The sequence below is a fragment of the Lichenostomus cassidix genome, chromosome 10 (genome assembly GCF_008360975.1).
Source record: "Lichenostomus cassidix isolate B80296 chromosome 10, HeHo_3.0, whole genome shotgun sequence".
In the NCBI taxonomy this organism is placed as follows: domain Eukaryota; kingdom Metazoa; phylum Chordata; class Aves; order Passeriformes; family Meliphagidae; genus Lichenostomus; species Lichenostomus cassidix.
The window spans coordinates 19,236,016-19,254,529 of NC_139491.1; the positions used below are offsets into that span (position 1 = coordinate 19,236,016).

An 18,514-nucleotide genomic window follows, 5' to 3' on the forward strand; every position below is an offset into this window, starting at 1 on the left:
AAGTGGAAATTCCCGCTGCCCATCATCTCCAAGGTTTGTCACGTGCACACCATGCCATGGGAGAAGCGCTGATAAATAACCCACAGGTCACGTTTTATGGCAGCAGGGAGAGGAGGAGCAACCCCACCATGAGAGACTGTGACCAACATCACACACCAGGCACCAAAGAGCTGCTTCATCACATACCAACCAAGGGGGACCAGCCCAAAATTATGCAATAACCTGATATCTACTCCACTTGAAGCCTCTGCTCTTCACCCGCACCTCTCCCAGCTCCACACAGGTAATCTCAGTTATAAAGACAGAGCTAGAAAGTGTCTTAAATAAGCTTTTAACCTGCTAAAACACATCACAGTACAACTGTCAGCAAAAGGTTTGTACTGTTCTGCAAGTGCACTGAGTGACCTTCATTCATGGAGATCCATTCACATCCATTCTTCCAGGAGACAATTACAGGAAATCTTACAAGCACAAAACCTCATTCTAGCAGCTTAACAATATTCCCAGGAACCCAGCACAGAAGATGAGATCCAAGCATTGAGTACTTCCAGGACATGATCTCAAACTTGCTAGTTTTTAACCACCACCAACTGAGCACTTTGAGAAGCTGCTGGAAAACATCCATGTAATCTAATATTCCCCGGTTCGATTACAGCCAGAACACGAGAGGGCTGCTGTGAGAAGAGGACAGCAGCTAAATGGATCAATCTGCCAACCTATCTGTGTTCTCCCCCTTTGCCACTCCCTGGGGTCTGGGAGAGAATCACACCATGGGACGTTTCTGCCATTGGCCATCTCAGGGTTTACAGGGACAGCACAACATGCTGGTGGATCTCACATCCTTTTCATCTTCCTGTTAGAGACAGTAACAACATCAGTACCGCTCATTCTCTGTACCCCACTGAGGGTACATTCTTTGCACCCTACCTACTGCTGAAGCCATATTAGAAGACTTGAGTTGAAGCTCTAAACCACCTGAAAATGTACTAGTTTCCTGCCATTTCCAAACAACTCCACAAGAAGCCAGGCTACTCCCTGTGGCTGCTGTAATCTGCTGTCCTCCATCTGGCATTTGCCACCTCACTATAACTTCCCACTAACACATACAAGGCCCTGAGCTTCGATACCAATCAGGCTCCTTAGCTCCCCACATCTTTCTTCATCTCATTAACTTCCCTTCACACATCGTCTCCTAATTCTGAAAATTAAGTTTTACAGAGTTGCTAAATTAGTACCATTATATGATGGCACCAAATGGCAGCTTGATCTGATGATCTCAGTTTGTAGTAACTTACCTGCACTCCACTGAAAGTTTCCAGCTCTGATGAATGTACGCTTTTCTAGCAGGGGAAGATACTAAAAAGCAACTTCGGCAGAAACTCTGTTACTTCAGTTAATTGGTTCAAGAGACAGAAATGAAACAGTCAGCTGCTTTACATTTTCTCAGAGCCTTTTGGAAAGCTTTCAGGTTAATGATTACGAGCTGCAACGAAGAGCCACTGTCTAACAGAGCTTTTAAAATTAAAAAAAAAATACTGAAGCAACAATTCCAAGATGAATTAGCAAATTTGGAAATGCAAAAACTGGATTCACACTGTAATACTTCTACATAAAAGAAGATGGCATGGATTTGCCCTGCTGCTCTCAGATTACTGCAGAAGCTCTACCACCAACTCAACACAAATTAAAAACTACCAGGGAAGGCCTCTTTGAGCTATGCTTGCTTCCATAGCAGGAGAGCTATGGTTTGATGACAGGACAGAGAGAGATCTTAACCCTTATTTTATACATTTAATCTGAAGAACATTCTGATTTCTACTTCCTTTTGCTACAGTTCTGGAGTATAAAGCTAACCCTTTAAAGAGGAAGGACCCACAGGTCCTGAGCTGATGTTTTACTGCCCACAACAGCAGTATCACCCAAAGTATTTCTCTCTTCCTGGTGTCTCCCAGCACAAGAAATTCCAACATATGAGCAGAAGCTCAGCCCCAGCTCTGACTTCCAGAGTCTCCACGGAGCGACTGCAGCTGCCGTGCTGAGCACCGGAGTGGTAGCACATGGGTGCCGGAGTACGCTGCACAACAGCTTTATTCAACCCAGTGCCTCCCACTCAAGGATTTGCAAAGACATGCCTTAAAAGAGTAGGAGAAGGTGATGGCATCATTTCCATATAATTCTTCCAGTTTACTATTTCAGCAGCTCCGTAATATCTCCGCTCCCATTGTGGAAGAAGCAAACAGCCCCCAGTGCTGCAGCCAGGCTGGGCACAAGGTGAGAGCAAAAACCCCACAAGTTTTGGCTACTGTGGATTTAAAGGGCCTGTGGGTTCATCCAGATAAACCCCAAGGCCCTGGTAATCTCTAATTTCCCCCTCAAGTCAAACCTTCAGTCAACACCCAGTGCCCCAGAGCTACTCTGATAGGATGAGAGTCCATGAAACAGAAATGGATATTTAGGAAATCAGTAACAGACCTCTGTGTCTTCATCACAAATGACACACAGTCACCTTCCCTGCTCGTCCACAGAACACCACTCCCACAACCAGTATCCACAAAGCACATTTGAGCCCCCTTCTCTCTTGATATTACTGCTCTTCCACACCACCAGGCTCTATTTTTCCTCTTCTATCCAACATGACCCCAATCCTATTGAAATTCTCACCCCACCACACAGTTACTACACTGATCTTATACACGGATCACAAATGTATCCGGCACCATCAGACAGAAAAACCTGAGTTTTCTCCAGATCACAAGCATCCCAAAGACAGAAAGAACATCATTAGATACCTTCAGTTCTACACAGTCTCTAGAAGACTAGAAAACCACACAATGACAGTTTCAATTCTTCTCTCAGACCTATATAACAACTCACTAATGCCTGACTTGAATAAAATACACTGTGCTGCTTCAAGAGGAAAGCAAAAGCACATTCTGCCACAGAAACTATGCTGAATTAAAGCAGTGACTGCCAATATGTACCAAAACACCATAGCTTGGCCCAAGAGCACAGGTCAGAAATCTCTCCCTTTGCACAAGATTCCAAAGAGGCCAAGGAAAGCTCTAGACACCCAGAACGGCTTAGCTGTGCACCAGCTCTATTTTTGCCGATGAGATGAAGTGACAGCTACTTGGGTTATGATTTTAATCTGAAACAGGGCAGTAACTGGACAAGACCAGACCAGCTCAAAGTATTTATTCAGCAGCAACACAAGCTCACACAAGCACTGGCTCCTGGACTTGCCACCAGCCAGTCAGTGATGGGAACACGAGTGACCAGACAGAGGAACTGACTGGGTGAAGGGGGTCACTGGTTTATTTTAACCCAGACGGGATCACCATGTCACCAACAGCTGAGTTGGTACAACCTGGACAACAGGGACTTGCTTCCAAGAAATCTGTTTGTCTCAGTCTGCCAACAGCAACATGTCAAGCATGTTTAAGTTGGGTCTTCCCATATCAAGAGATCCCCAAATCTTCTTGTCCCAAAGACTTTAAAGCATATTGGGGTATAATTTGATGCCAGGTACAGCCAGAGGTCTCACTTTTTTTCCTCCATTAATCCTACCAGCTACGAAGAGCAGGCCCTCACCCTCTTCACCTCAGTGCCTGATGACTGTGTTCACCTGGGCTACCAAATACCAGATTTTGATAGTAAACTGTGGGAATACTGCCAATATCTACTACCAGGTGTCCTCACTGTAACCACGTGAACCTGACAGAAATACGCTTTTTTTTTAAAGGTCTTTTATTAGTCAATGTAGGAAAGACTGGAAGTGGCATATGTCAGGTCAGCTACCCATCAAGTTGATAAAAGGAAAACAACCCAAAGCACCACATTTGGGTTTCAAGGGAACGCTGTCTTCAGTGACTCAACTCCTGAAGGAACCATATTTCTGGGAAAGTACAGGTCTGCCGATGTGAGCTCCAGAAACTGTCCTGTTTGCAGGCAGAAATGGATGTTAAAGGAATTAAGCTGAAAGGTGAACAGTACATCTGCTTTCTTCCTTTATATCATTTTGTACAAGTCTTCTGGAGTCTCAAAAAAGCTTTCCCTGCTCTTTTCCCTCACTCCAAAACGTATCAGTGCATTGACTAGGCTCTTTAACTGCATTGTGCACTGCCAGGGTCTGGCCCAGAGCCAGAGGCACCCAAAGGGCTGCACCCGCATCCTGAGATTTATAAATCTGTAGGAGACTGGCACTGCTCCTCCACACCAGAGAGGAAAACTGCTGGCTCTGCTGGCTTCTGCTTTCAGCAGCTCCAGCAGCATACGGAACAGGCACCTCAGTCCTGGCCAGTGAATGATTTCCCAGTTAACAGGACCCAGCACTTCATAGATTTTGCACACCTTTAGGACAATAGAACTTTGGTTTTGCTGCTTTAAGCACATTGAAAGGCACCACCCAGTCCAGGGCAGTGTTAGGAGGCTGCTATGAGCAGACCAGCGGAGGAAGTATCAGAAGCAACTTAAAGAAATAATAATACTGTGGCATACTTGAAATGTTTAGAAGAAATCAGACAAACTCTGAGAGGATTGAAGGTGTTTTTCTAACACTCAGCATCACAGTTATACTGGGAAGGGTGAATTCCCAGCAACCTTTGGATTTTTTTCCACAGACTATTTTCCACGGCAGGTCTGTCTGTAGGCTCAAACATGTGCCAAGAAAACGACTAATTGATTTTCTAGGTTAACTTTTATAAGTTCTCAGCAAAGAGCTCTCAAATTTCCTTCCAGATGATTATTTGAGCATGTTCCCTCTTTAGACAGTGTGCAAGCAGAGGACCAACCCCCAGGGATGTTCAGCATAAACGTCTCGAACACTGCTGGTTAAGTTCAGGTTTTGGGTGATACGCCTCGCACCTGCTTTTGTTACTGGGCACTGCTGGAGAACATCTGCCCTAGGGTGCTTGGGCACAAAGACAGATGAGCTGTTTAATCCCGAGGATATAATCCAGCCAAACTGCTTATCACCTGGCGATTTCTAAAAATCACAGGATACACTCATTGTGAACAGTGCTTTACCCCCAGAAATTAGAGTCCTCAGACTCCAGGTACTTGGAGGAAATAACTCACTATGCAAATCTCAAAACAACATGCCTGTGCAGCCTGCCCTGACTCCTGACTTCCAGTTCAGAACATTATAATTAACATTTTCCAACTAATATACAGACATGAAGAAGAAAATGGTAGGGGATGATAACTTCTTCCATGAGCACAATGAGGTGGCACCCACAAAACCCTGCAAGTTAAAGATCTACCATGGTAAATAAACAAAACCCATCGCAATGAGTAACTTCGCTCAAGGCAATGGCCAGGTTACTTCAAAAATCTGGATACATAGTCACTGGTGGCATGCAAGTGTTAACCCCTTCAACAACATCGTGACTGATGGCAGGCTTAGCATGAGAATTTTTAGCAAGGGGCGATTTACACGAGCATTTTTGGAGGGAAAAATCCTTAACATTCTTCCATCTTCTCTTTCTCCTCCAGGCCCCAGTGTGGTGAACACTTGGTACTTTTCTTCAGTTCTCTGTCCCTCATTGCTTCTGATTTTGTCCCTTAGTCAAAGGAACACCCACTTTTATGATCCATTCCCTCTTCACTTGGACAAAGAGGAAGTTTTCCCCTCTCAGTGAAGCATCATCACACTCCATAGTATTTTTGGAAGGAAAAAAACACCTCCCTTGGGCTGACTTCATCTCCCCATCACAGGCAAAATATGTTTTAAATACCCAATGTCACCCTGACAAACAGGCAGGAAATCCATTCCAGTGATGCCTATGCCTTTGTCTTCAACTCTTAATCAAGAAAAAAAAAAATAATTTAGCTGTCTTAAGAAATTCTTTAGGCCCAAGAAACCACTGCTAATGCAGCAGTGACTGGGGGATGTAATCTTTGGCAAGATCTTGACGCTGGCAGCAGCCCCAGCGCAGATGTGGTTGTGGCTTGTACCACTTCCCTGCAAAAAGCAGCTTTACCTGCAAAAGCACTTTGTTCTGCTGGCACAACCTGCATCTGCACTTGGAAAACCTGCCAGCATCCTTTTCCCAACAAGCCTCTTCTAGCTCAGATCATTTTTTAATGATGACTTCGCACTTTATTTACCACACTCTGCTCACTTATTCTTACTTAGTTTTACAGCCAACAAAACACAGCCCTGGCAACATGTTATTTTATAAGCTGGGATTTCCGCTACAAGAAGTAATTTTGCCTGTTTACACCCCAAAACTTTTTCCTCCAAGGGCTCTGCAGAAACCACCTTTGAAGAAAGGATATTCTGGAGGCATGAGGAGTTTACCAATCACTTGTTCGCTCTTGTTCCCAACAAGATATACCTCAAAGTCTAACTGCAGTCTCTAATTGCTGCAGGTATTTTTAACGCGCTACCTGAGCTCCCTCGAGTTAAGAGAAAATAGTCTGGTGGGATCTGATACAGAAATAGCAGAACACAAGTCATGCAGCAGTGAGGGAGAATAGGAAACTTCCAGTGTTTTCACCTTTTCTCATTTAAGGGCTTTGAAGACTTGCCTCTACACAGACTTGCACTCATTTAATCAGAAGTGTTTCTATAGCAGGTGAGTCAAACCAGCAAGTAGGTGCAGATCCCTCTCTCTACTCCCTTTCGGTAGGGAATGGGAAACAAACCTGGATGTGCAATTTTCCATTTGATGGACTGTACACTAGCTGACAAGGATATCCCTTGCTCCCCTCCTATTAAAACACTATTGTCATCAAGACACTGGGCCTCTGCAAGAGGAAAAACCCACCTAATCAGCCCTGCCTTGTAACTACTGTGCAGGACAGCAAGAGGAATAATTACACTAATGACTGGTGAATAATTGAGTGCACTGAACAGGCTGGCACCCAGCCTCCTCCAAATCCCAGCACTGCCTGCAGAGATACCCTGGCAAGGGACAGCAGGGAATTACACCACAGCACACGAGACTGACACAGATCCCAAACTCCCTCCAGTGAGTTTCAGTATCCATCATCCCTAAAGACAACTCCAAGTCCTTGCACTGTTCCCCTCCTAGAAGTCATCATCCCAGCTAGAAATGGTTTTGTGCACATTTTCAAGCATCAATTTCAGCTCTACTAACAATACAAATAAGGACATTTCAAGCATGTCATATTACCAAGTAAAATAAAGACTGGTTATTACAGAACAAGCTAATGCATATCCAAAATGTTTATAAATCAAAGAGTATCATCTCAATTTGCTCAGATGGCCTTTCAGTCATTGCAGAAGTATTAAAAACTATCAAAAAGACATCTGACACATCAGATCTTCATAGTGTATAGAAATTGTTAATTTTTTAAATGAAATTGTTATTTTGTATTATAGTTATTTTCCTCAATGCATACTAGGTGAGATTTTACTCCAAGGACCTTCCACTTTCCACTGTTGCTCCAAGAAGAAAAATTATGCTACTAAGAAAGACCTGGAAGGTTGCTCTTACTCCCTTTTTATTAAAAAGCTGCTGTTCAGCCTGGTTTTAATACACAATGGTCAATAAAGCTCTGTCACTTCCAAGCTCCTGCTCTGGAATGCAACCTCAAGACATGGCTCTCCCACACTCTTCTTTCTACACTCTTCCTTTCACTCCCTATTTCTCAGATCCTGGATGACTAGGATGAAGATTACTAGGAGTTAACTCAGTCTTAAGCTTTTCTTCCCACACAGGAAAGCTCATTGCAAGGGAGACTGTTTATTCATGTGAGTCCTCCCAGTTTCCCCTAATCCCTCTCCACATTTCTATCTGCCAGACAAAGGAATGCTGATTGCATTCGTGTTTTGTTGCACAAGAACACACCAAGCCCGCAGTTACCAGCTGCAGAGGGGATCAAAATTTTGAAAAACTCTCCAGAGCTCTTTCCAAAGTTAAATATGCATGTCTAACTAGATGTGCACACGAAAGAGGCCACAGAAATGTTGAGGTGTGGATGCACATCCATTTGTTTTGCTGACAGAGTTGAAACACTCAAACACCATCATTTCTGGCAACTGGAACAAAGAGGTTGCTCATGGGGTCAGAGGGTTGAGCAAGAAGAACAGAGGAGGAGACACTTTTAATTGGACAGTTCCCTGATCCCCTGCATTCTATGGCCCTGCAAACAGCTGTATCCAGACAGTCAGGGAATGGGAACTGCTCAAGACCAACATCTACACAACCATGGCCCTGTTGGGGGTGCATGTGTCCGTACATCCCAAAAAGCACCACTGGGGATGAGTGTCATACACTGAAACACCAGAATAGCTCAAGTGCGTTGGTCTTTCAAGCTGACCAAGCACATACTTAGTGCCCCAACTCAGAAAACCAAAGGTAAACCTCGAAGAAGTGATCTGGAGCAAAGCACTGCACTGTCATTACTGCACCGGGCCCACACACACATCAAAGCAGCACAGGACAGTAAAAACTGCCATGTCCTGCTGAGATTTTTATACGAGTGTGTTGTTCAAATACCAGCCCCTTCCTCTGTGGCTGCTGAAGAAAACAGCAAAAAAAACCCCCACCCTTTGCAGGGCAGCACCTGACATATTCCTTCAGAGGCCGACCCAGCTCACTAACACCAAGCAGGAAGTGGGAACCTTCAGAACCACCTCAAATTTTCATTTCTTTTCCTTGGAAGAAAGTCTCTTCAGGCTTCCTCCTTAATAGGAATAGCAAATATTAGTTTAAAAAGAAAATCTTTGAACTAACACCCAAAGAAGGCAGTTATTTTGCCATTTGACTACCTTCAGGCGCAATTATACAGATTCTTCTGGTGCTACTGAGTTTTTACTGTGTCTTCTCCACTTTGAGAGGACTTTGACTGTGCCCAAGTAGAATCCTTTTGAACAGGAACTCCTACTGTATCCTGATTATCTGCTGGAAAACAGAGTTTAGAGTCTGCATCACTCATCTGGTGAAATAACGCCAACAATCACAAACAATTTTTCTGAGGGGCTGTAAAGGCAATAAGCAAATATCCAAGCTTTTAATTACCAACACTGGGATTATCTCCCTCCAGCTCCCAAATTCCTCAAATCACAAAGCAATGAAAGCTTCATCTGTTGTGAATTAAAATGCACATGAAAAGGCCTATTTGTGGAGTCACAGAACACAGAGAGTCCCTCCCCTCAAACCAAGAAGTTCCTTTCACACCTTCATGTTTCAGACACAAGTACTCTCCCACAAGACCTAATTTTGAAGCAGATGGTCAAGACATGATCCTTCCACTGCTTGTCCCTGGAAACAAGAGGACAAGCTCTAGGATCTAAGTTTTTAACCAAGGAAGATACAAAACCTGCAATGTCTCAGAAAGACTGGGAAGAAGGATCTTAATGTGCCAGCATCAGTAAGTGGGCACCAGTGGAAACGATCAGGAGAAGACCAAGAAGCCCAATTTGAGGTAGGTTGTACGCTCAATTACTACCTGATTACAGCCAAGAGCCACTGGCTCACAGGGCTCTCAGTTGCTGCCCTGTCCCCAGCAGCTGTATTTGGCTCCTCTCCCAAATACATCCGCAAAGGACCACAACCTTTTGCCATCACACAGACAAGCCGGAGCCTGACAAGTACAGGCACTGTAACACAGCCAAGGAGAAGCTGTGCTCTCCACTCCAGCTGTCTGGGCTTCATGCTTTTCCAGAGGGAGGACACCAAGGGGGAACATGTGTCCCTCCAAAGCCAACTATTTCTGAGTTTCTTCCTTTTTACTAGGCAGTGGCAATGCCTACTAGCTTTGTGCCCCACCAGCTCTCAAAAGTTGTCCAGAACTCAAGGCAAGACCACTGGCAACGCCAAAGTGCACCACAACTGCCCAAGACACTTTCACAAGGGCCTACTCACTTCTTCCAAGTGACTTTGATGCTCTCAAAAGCTAGCTATGTCGGGCTTTGGATCTGAAATTATTCCTGACATCTGGAAAAAGTTCTCAGTCTCTAAAAACAAGGAAAAGACTTGATGCTGACAGTTCTATTTGAGTGTTGTGAATGTACACAGTGAGCTGCTCTGAGTACCAGCATAATCACCTGGCATTGCTACCCCACGTGAACAAGGGATCACTCCTGCAAGAGCCCTTCCACTTACACAGGCACTCCAAATTCAGAAAATGCACAAACTTGTGAAGTCTAAACTCTCTTACACCTGAAACAACCACTGAGGATGCCTTGGATGGCAGTTTTCAGAGCATTTATTTAAACAGTGTTTCCACCACAGCCCAAGATCAAAAGCTAAGAGCAAGGCAAGGAATCCTATACAGGCCAAGCTCAGGGTTTCCAACACTACCAACACCAAACACACAGGATGGTGAAGATACTTAAATATTATCAGCATTTCCATTATCAAATTACTAATGATTTTTCCTCCAGCTGACTGCCTCACCCCCTCAGAGCCTCCTGCACCAACATCCCACACAAAGCCAGCTGCCCTCTCCCAAACCTCAAGCATCTGTATTCCGGGCTGTGCTCAAATGCACCATTTGGCACTAGTGAGCAGCTACAAACCCTCCCAGGGTGTTTTACAACAAATGAGGCTGCAATTTCCTTGCAGTTGCTGCAGCTACTGAATGACTTGATGAAATTCAGCAGCACTATGTGCTTGTACGCACCCAAAAGCCTCCAAACATCCTTTGTGGCTGTCAGGGATCCAGCACAGACAGCCATGAAGAGAAAACATCACTTACAATATTCAGATCCCGCTAATTCCACAAGTACCAGATGTCTGGAGGACCCTAAACAGGTGACTTTGGGACTGAGCTATGTAGAAGGGACTTCCAGCTTTCACAGCTAATGACAAATACCAGATTCTTTTCCCAGTTCCCAGATTTCCTAAGCAAAAGAATGAGTAGCTACATGCTCCAGAAAAAAAAGGCTCCTACAAAGAAATTCTGGATGAAAACCTTGACTCACTGTTAAAACAAGCAGTGTGGAGATTAACCATCACTTCCCTCAACTATCACACTTGACACTAACAGCAGAACCACATTCTTGTTTGTTTTATTCATGGAAAAAAAGAGAAGAGAAATTAGTTTCAAAACAGAAAACTGAAAACCATTCAATGATTGCCAAAGACACAGGACTGCCCTACCCTTCCAAAGGGCATTGGAGCTCTCGGGTTTACTTGCTATTAGGAACTTGAGCTTGTGCAAGGTTAAAACTAAGGCATCAGAGTTTGGGACAATTGTAAAAGGGGAATCCATGTTTCCATTTTTAATGATGCTTTAACACCCACAAATAGTTCTCATTTTGCATCAACTGCAATCTCAACTCTGACTTCTCTGTGACACAGCTTCCAATTTATAGCAGAAACAACCCTTCTACTTTGCATAGCAGGAATGGTCCTGCTCACTGAAATTAAACCCACAGGGAATAGCAACAACTGCATTTACTATTTGGTTTTAGTTTTCCGGAAACAAATGTTTCAAAGTAGCTAAAAAACAACTAGTGTTTTCAGTTTCACTTTGAAAACATCCAGTACATGCAATTCCCCATCTGCACCCCAAGGCCCCTGAGAAAAAGGCTGCCTTGCTGTGATTTTGGGAAAATTACATTGAGACAAAAGCAACCAGCATCAAATGTTTTCACACATGGCCAACCATGAGATTTGCATTTGGCCTAACAGAAATGTAAAGCACAAAGCAAATGGGTCATTTAGGTACAAAGCCGAAATTCCTCTGGACACTTAACAAGACTTTTCTACCTGGTAATGCTGAAATTTAAAGTAATATTTAAAAAATGCTACTATACTCAGAATTACCTGGCAGTAAAGAATAGACACCATGTCATTTCCAAAAGCTTTGGAGTGACTGCTTACACAAGATTCCAGGAATGCTTTGTCACAACAAAGTGTATTCCATTCCTTGGAAATATTAAATGCATTTCCGCTATAATGAAACATCTTATAAACACCACATGACAGAAACATAGGATTTAGCAAAGCATTTCCTTACAGCATCATAATATTTAGGCCCCTGACATGAATTGTATTATCAAGTAAGTAACCACACGGGGAGGTTTGCAAACGCACCTCACGCTGCAAGCAGACCCGGATGGAAGCAGCACCAGCCTGGAGTGCTTCCACCCACAGACTCCCACCTAATGCTTGTCAGGCAGCTCCAAGCACTCCAAGTTTCCAAGATGTCATCTCTAACATTAAATACCATTTTAAGCACGACCCTGTGAAACAAGCAGCAATTCCTGTTGCTCACTGGCAAGTCATCCCTGTTTTGGACAATACCTTTGGAATGTACTGCCCACAGTATGTTGAATTACAACAGCATTGGGAAAATTTCCTAAGTTCTGCCTGGAAATTGGGATGTTATGTCTAAGCAAGCGAAGCCACTGTTTAACAAGATGCCTCCTGTAACAATGGGTTTGCACTTACCGTGACAGAGCTCTATTTCACCAGGCCTGTGGAACTCTGGCGGCCTCTGGGAAAAGCCATTCCTCAACAAACATGGCTTTTTAACTTCAGAGTGGCCTGGGGTTTGGGCCTATTTTAATGGCAAAGCTTCTACCAGCAAGGACCTGACCTCACTTCCAAAGAAGTCACCCAGCTCCATCATGTAAATAAGAAACCTGTACCTGCTGCTGATGCTATACCTTACCTGGTTTGCTCTGAAAAACCTAATTTAAAGCCTTTAATCAAAAGAAAATGCCTTTTTGAGCTAAACTAAGTTTTGTTGTACCCTGTAATGCCCCGTCCTTCCAGAGAAAGCTCAGGTTTGAAGCTCAACATGCTCACAATCACACAGCAGGTCAGGCCACATCCAGGATCCTGATCCCTGCTGTGGGGTGGAAAAAGAAAACAAGAGGCTCAGCTGCTTTTTCTGCCACCTCAGAGCTTCACCCCAGTATTTTCAACACCTCACCATTACAAAGTCCAGGAGGAATGAATATGGTCAGTGACATCACAACAATGTCATTGGAATGCTCCAGAAAAAGGCAGACAAAAAGGGGAAATGAATCCAACCTGGAAATACTGGAATTGCACAAGGTTGCAACAAGGCAAGGAGGACACTGGGCCAAGCCACGCTACAGAGACACATCATGTGCTCTACTCAGAGCAGAAATAAATATGCCATTCTAAACATTTTTCAAGTTTATTTTCAGAAAAAAATCTAGTACAAAAATTGAAGTAGCAATCTGATATTAAAAAAAAAAAGGTAGTGGATTATTTGGACAAAAGTTTAGAAACTAAGAATATGGGGAAGACATTCAACTGTGGGAAAATGCCTTTTGATGGAGGAAGCCTTTTGTTCCATAGCACCTCTATGTCTAGGTTTTTACAGTCCTTTGCTAAGTTATTCTGCCAGCGGCTGGAAAACCACCAGAAATCCGCCAGTTATTTAGACAACTAAAATTCCAAATACCATGGCAAACGGCTCTCTGCTCCACTTTATCACAGGGAGAGGATGGGAGGAACAGTCTGAGCTGAAGTTTACAAATCTCAGCCAACCAACAGCACAAGGTTAAGGGGTTATTCATACCCCTATTTTTGCATTCGAAGAGCAAGGGGAATTCTTGTCGTGAGACACACTGAGACAAATCAGATTATGAGTGTAAGTGCCAAATACTGTGCAAAAACCACCATTAAACACCTGAAATCCTGCTTATGCTCAGACAAGAAAGAGCAAGTGTAAAATATTCTGAATACTTGAGGCATTCTGAAATCTGCCTGGTTCACTGCAGGTTCAATGGTCTTAGGGAGGCCAAGTGACAGCAGAGTTTAGCACTGAGCAGATGTCTCCAAGAGCCCATTCCATGCTACAGGGCGAACCACAGGCTCTGTGAGTAGCAACTTTGCCACAAGTTAGCTACTACTTCTGCCAAGTCTCATGCAGATCAAATCCCTGTCCTGAAAAGTTCATGTTTTTTCTTACATAGATTGTATTTGGAAATGACCAAATGGATGGAAAATAAATTTAATTTAGTCCCTTCAACTATAGCCCTGTCAGCTAACAACTACTCAAATTAAGTGTTTTAATATAGAGTTACGCCTGCCATGGCTCAGATACCTCCTTGCAAATACTCAGTGGTTCCCTGTTCCATTTTCCTTTCACTGCAGCTGCAAAACAAAACCCCATTTATACCTTACACTTGATCATCCAAAAAATCACTCATTAGAGAGCACAAGGCCTACAACTGAAGTTTTCAGGCTGTGCATTACATCCTCCCTTGAATAAGTAAGTTCAGAGCACTCGAAGACGTAAGCACAACCATTACTATTTCCTACCAAGAACCCATGGCAGATACACAGGGACCGAAGCCATCCAGTATTTGACTGGAACAAGTGAATCACAGCTCAGCAACTGAGGATCCGCAGCAGGATCCCGAGCCAATGTGACTCCAGAAAAGGTTTACTGAACCAGAAACGCAGCAGCAGCAATCCTGGTTGGGCGCCAAACACAAGGAAATAAACAGAACAGAGCCTTGGAAGATTTCATCAGCAGCCACAGGAGTGGGGATGAGCAAATCTTGAAGCCTCAGCCGAAGTCAGGCCACTTACCTCAGAAAAGCACAGAAATCTGATGGCAGGAAGCTGGCATTTAACAGCCATTCACGGCAACTGAGTATTTTTCTACTCTCTTCTGATGCACTCCAGGGCCTAAGTTGGCTTTAGGTCCCCAAGTTTACCCATGACATTCTGAACAGACTGGCTCTGTGCACTCTGCTCTGCTAAACCAGGAGGAACTACTGCAAACCCCAGCCAGCAACTGGAGTACAAGAGCAGCCATGAGAGGGTCTGGGGCAGTGGTTCTGCAGAGCCCAGCACAGGGTCAGACCTCCCGCTGCCACCCCGGGGACAGGGGCAGAACAAGGGGCTTGTCACCTAAATTCTTTTTCTCTCCATTAGTTCTTCAACTCACAGGTCGAGTACACAAGTCAAACAGCTTCAGGGTAGTATAAGAGGAGGGGGCAATCCACTCAGACCAGAAATCCAGACCTTCTCTAACAAAGTAGTTTACAAAGAACATGCAGGTGAGTCCACCAGCCAGGTCTGGAAAATCAAGAGCAGTAACACTCACAATTCCTTACTGGAAGCAACTTTTCCACCACTTTTCTTATGCAAAGATAAGGAAAACGTCAGAATCTGTTCAATACAAACAGTTTGCAATCTTAATCATTAAACACAGAGTCACCATTTTAATGGCTATTTGAGAGAGTTAAAACCTGAAATTCCCAACTGCTTGCATGTCTGCCTGCCAATTGTTCCCCTCCCTGTATCAGGATCAATAACTGGGAGCAAAGAAACATCCCTGCTTAACCATGAGATCTTCTTTAACTGCAGGGTAATCACCTAATCCGGGCAGACTCCTTTATTCAGCTTTACATGGGCAATGCTATCATTAAAGTTATAAACTTTAATTTGACTCAAGGAATGCCATTTACTAATTTAGCACGCAAATACTTTTACAGCTGTTGGCATCAAGGTCCATATAAACTACAGGGGATTTATAGCACATAAAGCAACATTTTCAAGCTGTTCTTACTGACACTGCAGAGCACAGGACAGTTGGAGAAAAAGCACTCGCTGAGGCATCTCGTGTTTACAGGGATTTACTAACACACACAACCAGCAAAACAACTGCTTTCTGGGCACTGGATTCCTCAATATTTAATATCCACAGATGTCTCATGCCATTCCTGTTGGCATACTGGAAAAGGGTAGCACTTCCTATTTACTCGGAATAACAGTAAGTAAACGAGAACAAAAGAAAACCCACCACCTGAAGAAAAGTGAACTGCATCAGAAACTTGATGGTGAGCTGGAGCCAAACTTTGCCACGAATATTTAGAAAGGGATGCCAAATCGCTTCAGCAGCTTGAATTTTTTTCCTCCAAAGCTCAGGAGCCAAGAGATAAGACTTAGATACTTGATCTAAACAGCGTAAATGTTATTTCAAACTCCATTTCAGTTTTAAAGCGTCGCTTAAAAACCAACGGTAAAAAAAGTTACGGTTGTGAATGGATTGATCGTACCCCTCCTGATCTGTGCTGGAAATAAACACAAGGTTCAACCTCGGTGTGTGGCGGGGGGGAAGGGAAGGGAGACGGCAACAAAACCAGAGCGGTGCCTCTCCTGGAATTCCAGAGCTTGCCACAGACTCCGCGAGTTAGCGAAGGAGCTGGAGGAGCTACACCCGGCCAAACACCATGAGAACGGAGGGGGATAAAGCAAAAAACACAGATTACAGTCCCCAGCTCGCAACCACACAAAGAAAGAGGAGCCCTTTCAGTGCCAAAGGCCTCGTTCCCGACGCTTCCACGGCAGGAAGCGAGATCCTGGCCGGGCCCAAGGGGCCTCCCAGGAGAACGAGGTGACGAGGAGCCCCCTCCATGCCCCGGGTGTACCGAGAGGACCCCCGCCCTCCAGCGTCGGGTTATACCGAGGAGAGACCCCTCCAGCCCCAGGGGGTACCGAGGAGCTCCCTCCAGCCCCGGGGAGTACCGACAAGTGTGAGTGAGGCCGTGGCCCGCGGAAGGGCCGGGTCCGGTGCCCCTCAGGAGGCCGCTGGCCCGTCCCGCCGCCCCCCCACGCCCCTTCCCCGATGTGTAACCCCCAATCCCGGTGCCGGGGGCCGCACCTGGATGACCTCGTTGACCTCGCGGATGCACTCCACCATGTGCTGCAGGATCTGCTCGGCCGTCAGCACCTCGTAGCGATAATCCTCCTCCTGCTCGGGGCCGCCGCCGGGGCCCGGCCCGCCGCCCAGGCCGCCGCCGCCGCCGCCGCCGGGGCCCAGCCCGCCCGTCTCGCTGCCTAACAGCCCGTCACGCTCCCCGCCGACGCGCAGCCCGGGCTCCACCAGCTCCACTTCGCCCAGGTCCAGGTTATCGTCGGGCTCGTCTTCCTCCTCGTCCTCCTCGTCCTCCTCCGCGCCGCTGTCCTCGCTGCACTCCTCGTCCTCGTCGAACTCGTAGTTGTACCCCTCGTCCGAGTCCATGGCGAGGCGCTGAGGGAGCGGCGGCGGCTCCCGCGGCCTCCCCGCGCCCGGCCCCGCCGCCGCCGCCGTTGGCCCCGGCCCGGCCCGGCCCCGCCGCGCCTCAACCGCCGCCAACAAAGGGCCGCGGCCGCCGCGCTCCGTCACCGCGCGCCCCGCGCGTCACCGCCACCCGCCCGCGCCTGCGCGCCCGCCGCCATCTCACCCCGCCCGCCGCCGCCGCCATCTTGGGTGTGCGACACGCCCCCGCCCAGCCCCCGCCCGCTTCACGCCGCCGCCGCCATGTTGAGTGTGGCACGGCGCCAGGGTGGATGCGGCGCATAGGCACCGCGGAACCGCCGTCCCGCTGGGGTGGAAAAGACCTTCGAGAGCATCGAGTCCAACCTGACACCCAACACCATCCTTTCAACCAGACCAGAGCACTGAGTGCCACGTCCAGTCGTTCCTTGAACACTTCCAGGGAGGAGGACTCCACCATCTCCCCAGGCAGCCCCTTCCTGTGTCTGAGCACCCTTTCCACGAAGAAATTCCTCCTGATGTCCAACCTCGCACAGCTTGAGGACTTTACCTCTTGTCCTGTCCTTTGTTCCCTGGGAGCAGTGCCCCATCCCCACCTGGCTGCACTCTCCTCTCAGGAGTTGGTGGAGAGCCTTAAGGTCCCTCTGAGCCCCCTTTTCTCCAGGCTGAGCGCCTTTCCCGACTCCCTCATTTGCTCCTGGTGCTACACAATATTAAGGGTTGAAATGGCTTATCTCATTCCATCCCTGCCATGGGCAGGGACACCTTCCACTATCCCAGGTTGCCCCAAGCCCCATCCAAGCCTGGCCTCGGACATTGCCAGGGATCCAGGGGCAGCCACAGCTTCTCTGGGCACCCTGTGCCAGGGCCTCAGCACCCTCACAGGGAGGAATTTCTTCCCAATATCTAACTTAAATTTTCCCTTTTCAGTTTGTACCCATTACTCTCCCCTATCTTCGCATTTCCTGAGAATGCTGGAGAGGTATGGGGTCTCTGGCAAGCGACTTGTGAGGGCAATGTGATGGAAATGAGAGGGGAATGGGAGGGAAATGTATGGGAAAATAGATTGCTCTGCCTCAAAATCAGAATGAAATTGCACTGAGACCCTGTGTGCAGAAATTCCCAGTCATCAATGCGATAAATATGAGCCCACCATCTTTGGAGGGACCCTGACTGTGCCAAGTGGCATCTCCAAGCTCCAGCATTGCCTTCTGGTCAGTGAAGATGGTACTGCCTGGATTTTCACTAATGCCAGGCTTGATTTCCTTTATTCTTTGTTAATTTGATATTTTGCAGGGGGAAGAACACCCATGAGTGGTTTCATCCCCAGACCAGGGATAGAGTTTTTTATTTCCTGGCATTGACAAGAGCCCTGGGCATTCCCAGGTGCCAGAGCCTCTTGCCTGGACACTGAGCCACCAGCAAAGGGCAGGATAGACCCTGAGGTGCTGCAAGAGCTGAGCACCCTTTGCCTCAGCTTTCCCTGCCTCCAGCATCAGCTGTGTTCAGCCTGGAACGGAGGAGGCTTGCTGGGCTCATTGTCTGCAGCCATTCAGGGAGCTCA

The 18,514-nt window shown here is 46.4% G+C and overlaps 1 protein-coding gene across 2 annotated transcripts in view; it reads right to left on the bottom strand.

The window, feature by feature from the left end:
* Positions 1 to 17,079, bottom strand: part of ARIH1 (ariadne RBR E3 ubiquitin protein ligase 1) — a 50,876-nt gene extending 33,797 nt beyond the window's left edge. The window contains exon 1 of one of the 2 annotated variants that reach the window (XM_085071071.1): positions 16,576 to 17,079. In XM_085071071.1, the coding sequence (XP_084927197.1) occupies positions 16,576 to 16,935 (360 nt within the window). In that variant the 5' untranslated portion in view covers positions 16,936 to 17,079. The remainder of the gene's footprint in view (positions 1 to 16,575) is intronic. The other variant, XM_085071070.1, reaches the window with a different exon arrangement.
* Between the last annotated feature and the right edge of the window lie 1,435 nt (positions 17,080 to 18,514).